At 34.4% G+C, this 6,795-nt stretch overlaps 2 protein-coding genes across 2 annotated transcripts in view; both read right to left on the minus strand.

Moving 5' to 3' along the window:
- Positions 1-3,577, minus strand: part of LOC133330232 (uncharacterized) — a 121,930-nt gene extending 118,353 nt beyond the window's left edge. The window contains exons 1-3 of the mRNA XM_061538695.1: positions 3,296-3,577; positions 3,039-3,235; positions 2,536-2,969 (exon numbers count right to left, since the gene is read on the minus strand). Coding sequence (XP_061394679.1) covers positions 2,543-2,969; positions 3,039-3,235; positions 3,296-3,577 — 906 coding nt within the window. The 3' untranslated portion in view covers positions 2,536-2,542. The remainder of the gene's footprint in view (positions 1-2,535; positions 2,970-3,038; positions 3,236-3,295) is intronic.
- Positions 3,578-5,227: 1,650 nt separating this feature from the next.
- Positions 5,228-5,643, minus strand: LOC133330233 (small VCP/p97-interacting protein-like). The gene is made up of 3 exons (XM_061538696.1): positions 5,535-5,643; positions 5,307-5,477; positions 5,228-5,242 (listed from the first exon to the last, which is right to left on the minus strand). The coding sequence occupies exons 1-3, from the start codon at positions 5,598-5,600 to the stop codon at positions 5,228-5,230; spliced, it is 252 nt and encodes an 83-aa protein (XP_061394680.1). The 5' UTR covers positions 5,601-5,643.
- Between the last annotated feature and the right edge of the window lie 1,152 nt (positions 5,644-6,795).

Here is a 6,795-nt window from a genome sequence, read left to right on the forward strand (position 1 = left end):
CGACCTTCGTTTGTTTTAAATTACTAATTGACGTGACGTTCGTGTGACACACTACACCAACAAGAAAAACAGCTGTTCTCCCAGCTCAATCGTGTTAGTTGCTGTTACTTCTGTAACTTTATTTTCCTTTCGCCAATTTTACTACACACCGTAAGCGAGTGTGTTGTAAATTTGTTTGAAAATGTCAAGAACAGTGAAAGGAAGATACAAAATTGCACTCAAATCCGTTTGTGCTTTTTCTCGCTCACGTAATGCTCACGTGATGTCTATTGAATGTTGTTTCGTTTTATTCGTTGTGTTGTCTTATAGTTTTGTGTTATTGCTGTTTTTCTCCTTTCGCCGTCGTCGTCGTTGAAGTGTTGCAGCAGCGGCAGCAGTCGGTCGATTGATTTGTAAAAAATACTATGCGGCGGCTATGTGTGTTTGTTTTTCTCGCCTGCCTTTGTCAATTAACAACAAAACAACAACAAATGAGTGATGGAACGAACTGACAAACGAACGAACGCAGCCAGCGGTGACAGAAGGGGTATACAAGACAATAATTTTTGCTTCCAGAAAGAGTTTTTGTATGTGGGGTTCGGCAAAACACAGATGCACACACACACAAACACCACGGCACAAGCAACAATTGACACGAACACGGGAACTGAAAAGAACTGATCGATACGTTAAGTCCGAAATAAACTAACCCAATAAGAGATAGATTTGTTTATGATACCGTAAAAATCAAAAAAGTAAATTAATTACAACAGCAGCGCTCGTATGGATGTCTGGTGAGAGCAATGGAGAGATACAAATTGTATTGTTGTTGAAACTATGCGGTGGTTATTTGATAATTGCTATCGATTTCTACAAACGAGTAGTCAACAAAAGAAGTCGAATATATTTGGTGTCTATTGACACAATGAATACAATGGTGGCGTCGAAAGGGAACGTTACGATATGAAATTTAAATTTATGATTTAAATTTATTTATTCAAAAATATAAAGGAAAATATAGGAGATTTAAAAATTAATAAAAGATTTTTGCAGGTTCTCGAAGAGCGCACTTGTTTTTCCCATTATATTGTATAAAGGAACATCTTTTGTAGGGCAATAATCTGAACATTCATGCCCCTGATTAATGATAGTGTTCCGTTCAAAGGGTCTTGGCGCTGAAAGGGGTACCCACCAGGGGACATATCAATATCAACTCATAAGCGGAAAATGGTTAAAAACATCTGTAGTGTTGCAACATTGATAACGGTAGTCGCTCGCGAACCCTGTAAGCATGGATAGTCAGAATTCCGTGTCATTTACAAGCACTAAAGCTACGTTTAGACTACTAAATCCACTCGATCTCAAACGTCAATTCCATTGCGTATACGTCACGATAATCCAGTGGATTATATTTGACCTATACACTATGGAATTGACATTTGAGATCGAGTGGATTTCGTAAATCTAAACGTACATTAAGGTGACAGATCTGAAGAAGTACGCGAAATATTTTACCCAACATATCATCTCTATTGTGATATTAAAGCATGTGGTACTAGTAGTACAGTACCTAACTAAATTTGTCGTAAGCCACCCTAAGTGTTCCCGATGGCTGGAAAAGTGTGGCAGTTTCCTTCCGGACTCAACCAGAACAAGCAGTGTGATATAAGATGATGAAGATTTATCGAAACCTATTATGGTATTGAAGCAATTTGAACTTCGATCATGAAGCCGAATTATACAATTTTACAAATATCCCAGCTAGTAATTTGTTCCAATTCTTTTCCGAATTCGGAACGAATCTCTGTTTTTGCTATTTTGATAATAAAGCAATTTGAACATTGATCGTGAAGCCGATTTATAAACATAAAAATATCCCAGCAAACGATTTGTTTGTTGAATTTATTTTTCGAATTCGAAAGCTTCCAATTCTTATGAGGAATTCGTTCTGAAATTGGAACAAAATTGTGGGAAGGTGTGCACAAATTCGGAATGTTTTGTCGGAAAAAATGTAGTGAAGGAATTTTCCGTTTTCTTGGTCAATTTCGGACAAAGCTATAAAAGAACATTTGAAAATTGGCAGATAATAGGAATATTTTCGTACACTCTTCAACAGTTTGACACTTTCAACTTCGGACACTCTCAACTATTAGATAGTTTGATCTAATAGTACGTTTACATTTAACCGGGTTTCGTTAATCCAGTGGTTTTCAATTGTCAATTCCTTTCCATAAATGTCAAATAAATCCTCATAAAGTAGGTTAACCCGGTAAAAAGTTCTAATGTATATGCCGTTTAATATTCGGAAAACTATCGGGTTTTATCCGAAATTCGGAAAGAACTGTGAATACTTTCGGACGTTTTATTTTGAATCCAAATTCTGAAAAAGTCACAATTAAATTACCAGTCATACCTTGGTAAAAATTGTTAGCTTACGAAGGGAAACTTATGAATGTTGGATTTTTTTTTATAAAACTATACATTTATTTTAATTACATAAATATTTTCTAATAACAATCGATAAATATATTACTTATAAAAATCATACAATATAACAACATGATCACATATCTTTGTATCCACATATTTCAGAATCCTGTTCGTCTGTAACTAAGTGAGACTCTGTTAGTAGTCCTGCGTCGTACAGTTGAGATGATAAATTCAATTTTGTTTGCTGGCCTCTTAAACCTAATTTGGCATTTTCTTTGATAAAATTCACCACTGTATTATCGTCAACAACCGACATCTGAAGGCACTTGCCCCATGCCAATAAGGCCAGGGGTCTTTGTGGAGTTAATAATTGTGAAGGGGTAATAATGTGTCGATATAGACAACCTTGTAAAATATTTTGCAACTGTTTAATTTGACCAGAAAAGGCACATGGATGATATAACATAACAATACCGCCATCGGACAAACTTCTAAGCCAACGCTGTGGTGGTAAGTATTTATAATTGCCAAATTTAGGTGCCAAAGGACGATATGGACCGCTAAAAAACAAATTAGATCAAATAAATAATTTAACTTTATACTTGGACTTGAAATCAAATCAATCTTACAATGTTGGCAATGAATCCCCATAAGAAATAGTTTCATTTAAGCACTTGGCAGCTGGTTGATAGGCCGCAGGCACAAAATGCTCTATCAAAATGGTAGTAGTGTTAAAATTTGGTTCAAATACGGTACGATTCCCCAAACACAAGTAGTTATACGAGTGTCGCTTGTCCTCGGGATCAAAGTCAATGTTTATATTATCCTATAAAAGAAAAAAAGGAAGTTAGAACTTATTGCCTAATTTGTTCACAAATCCACTCACCTTTCCATTATCACAAGTATGTTCATTACTTTCCTTCGTATTGTATTTATTGTCCGAAATTCCGGGAGCGTGTGGGAACCATGTTCCCTGCCACGAATCTATATCTGCCACATTGTCTTTTTCCGATACTACGTCATAATGATAATTTGGTGGCTTGGGGAACCACAATCCGTTCCATTTCTCTTCTACGCTGTTGTCCAACAATGGCCCTTTCTTGTAAATTTTACAATCAATTAACCATATTAATTGTAGTAAATTAATTAGTACGACAAATTTTATCATTATTTAAATTATTTAATAAAATTATTTAAAACAAAAATAGAAATAAGAAGAAAAAAATGAAACAAACAAAGAATACGGGAGTGAAATACGAAGAATTCTGGTTTCAATGCCGGAAATTTTAAAATCACCGGCGTTTTAAATTAGTTCTTATTTCGACGGCGTTGCGAAATTAGACGAAATCGGGCTTGAAACGTAATTGACAAACCAGAATCAAAACAAACTTCGGAATCAAAACAAAATTGATTAGGAGAGCTAACCTAACTAATTTAAAAGCGTTCCAACTAAATTTTCAACTCCATTGTTGTCAATTCCGCGTTTTTCCACAACAACTACTATATAACATTTCCAGAAGAACGGAAAGCTTTTCTTTGCCATATACATTAGAACTTTTTACCGGGATAACCTACTTTATGAGGATTTATGTGGCATATCGACGTCTCAGCATGTTTTAAAGTTCTTTACGTTTTTAGATACTACGGTCCTTAATTTAAATTCTCTAAAATTTTGGTAATCATTGGCCAATCCAAACCACAGATATAACAAAAATTTACTTAGCATGGCACGTAAGATATAAGAAACTTCCATACTTTGAGAGCTTCTACTGAAAAACTTACTTTTCAGACTTAGCATACTATTCTTCGGAGGCGTTGATATATGCAAAGGAATTGGCAATTGAAACCCACTGGGTTAACGAAATCCGGTTAAATGTAAATGTACTCTACAAATCAGGTGGTCTGTTCCCGTACTGCAAGAATCTACTAGTTTTTACTACGATCATGAATTTTCCTTTATGATATCGAAGAAAATAGTAAACTCGAGTAGATTCTTGCAGTAAGGGAACAGACCAAGGAATAGAAATACTAGCAGTATTTTGTTGTAATCGAATCCAGATCCGAATACCCGAGGTAGATTTAATAAGTTGTCGCATCAGCAATCGATTATAACAAAAATATGTTATAGAATAATGATATTTTTCTTTTTGATCTATTCTACAAATTTTACTACGATAACAAATTTTCCTTTACTGTATCGACAAAAATAGTAAAATCAAGTAGATTCTTGGCCCCTGGTATAGCATTTGCCAGTTAAGGGTTAAACATTGTCCAGAAGGCTGAATACAGTGTTCTAATTTAATTCTACTCCAAGTTAAACAAATAAAATCAATATGGTAAGCAATACAGTTTTCATTCATTTAATAACATTGAAAAATACAAATTTATTTTCATATATAAATGTATATATAAATAGTTTTTGGTGAAAAGCTTAATTTAACGAAATATGTAGGTATGTGCAACAATAAAAAATAACAAAAACAAAATTGGTGTAATAAAGATAATCACTTGTATGGCTTCAGATATATAAATAGTAGTGTATATGTATGTTTTTTTTCGACATGTAGGGTATATGATTTTTGGTTTTGTTAAATATTCCTTTGTTTTCCATAAATAATATTGAAGGTCATTGATCCCCGATCCATTTTACGCCTACCCAAAAGAAAAATATTGGCTTCCGAACGTTATTAATATTCCCGAATCTTGTAGTGAGGGGTTTGTTGTATGTAAACAATGAAATTAAATGCCCACATTCACTACGAATGTTTTGTTTTCTTTTTTTGTCAGACTTTTGATTTTAGAATTCTTCAAATCTGATTTAATCCTGCTGCCACTGTAGAAGTAAATTTGATTAATATTAAATTATGAGACCGACCTAGAATTTATTAAACACAAACCCTCAATGCAGGTTGTCCACCACCGGTACGTGCTGCTTCTTCCTCACGTCTCTGCATTTCCTCGCTACGCATTTGTTGTCGCTTGACCCGTTCCGGATCTTTTATTCCTCTTGTTTCATTTTCCATACGACGTCTTTCCGCTGCTTCCAATTGTTGCTTTCGCCTGGTTTCCTACAATTGCAAATTTAGCAAACATTTGTGTTATTATTATTGCGAAGTTTTACTTACTGGCGATGGCATTAAATTGGACTCCTCGGAGGAGCTGCCAAAACATGATGAACATAAGCCACCCATTGTAGAATGCGTCGAAATTTTTTAATCACAAGGCAAAAATAAATTACGACGATTGACTCATTTATTTGTTTTGTTTTGTATTTTTTCGTTAGAGATCTATAGTTCGATTATTGGAATGTCCTATAAATTCCTGAATGAGTCGATTTGTACAAGATATCAACTCGATTTTGTGATACCTTTTTTGTTTATTTTATGAACATTTAGTCTGTTTTTCCACAGGCAAATTTTTATTTGGCAAATACTGAGTTTGTTGGCGAGAGGGGTGCGAGGAAGAAAAAGAAAACGTTGCCTGTTCAGAATTTGCGGTACACGCAAATTCTGCTTGGCTCTGTTTACTGAAAACAATTTTGTTGACATTTCCTTTTTAACCTATTCGTTTTACTGACACACAGCCGGCTTTTGTTTAGTCCGCTTTTCCACAGGCAGATTTTTATTTGGCAAATTTTTTGTTTTCTCTTTTGAAATTTTCGCTTGCTTTTCCATTAGCAAAATACAAAAGAAAGAAAAAAAAACGTCAAAAGTGTTTGCATTTTAAAGATTTTTTAATATTTTATTTATTTTTTATATATTTCATTATATAAATTGCAAAATTAAAAATTAAATTTCACTTGCACAAATTAAAGCAACAGGTTTGTAAACAAAAGCCGGCTGTGTGTCAGTAAAGCGAATAGGTTCAAAAGGAAATGTCAACAAAATTGTTTTCAACGAACAGAGCAAAGCAGAATTTGCGTGTACGGCAAATTCTGAACAGGCAAATTTTTGTATTTCTTCCTCGCACCCCTCTCGCCTACAAACTCAGTATTTGCCAAATAAAAATTTGCCTGTGCAAAAGCAGACTTACAAACCCTTTTGCTTTAATTTGTGCAAGTGAAATTTAGTTTTTAATTTTTGCAATTTACCCAAATGAATGTAGCATTAATTATCCGAATAGGATGCATTTTAGTACGTCTCATTTGTTTAGCCTATCCAAATTGTTGAGAATCGGTTAAGATATAGGTATAGCTCCCGTATACAAGATGGTGCGCCTAAGACCCGTCTTTTTCCCAATTGAGGCGTCCATTGGGCATCGAATAGAATCTACAATGACTTTTTGGATACAGGCTTGGGATTTGTTAAAATCTATTACATTCAAGCCTAATGCGGTGCTATGGTGGGGTTCCATGATAGCTCAGTTTGGGAACATTTGTTTGTTATG

This window comes from Musca vetustissima, unplaced genomic scaffold (genome assembly GCF_032173495.1).
Source record: "Musca vetustissima isolate MV318-11 ecotype Yass unplaced genomic scaffold, APGP_CSIRO_Mvet_v1 utg9944, whole genome shotgun sequence".
NCBI lineage: Eukaryota > Metazoa > Arthropoda > Insecta > Diptera > Muscidae > Musca > Musca vetustissima.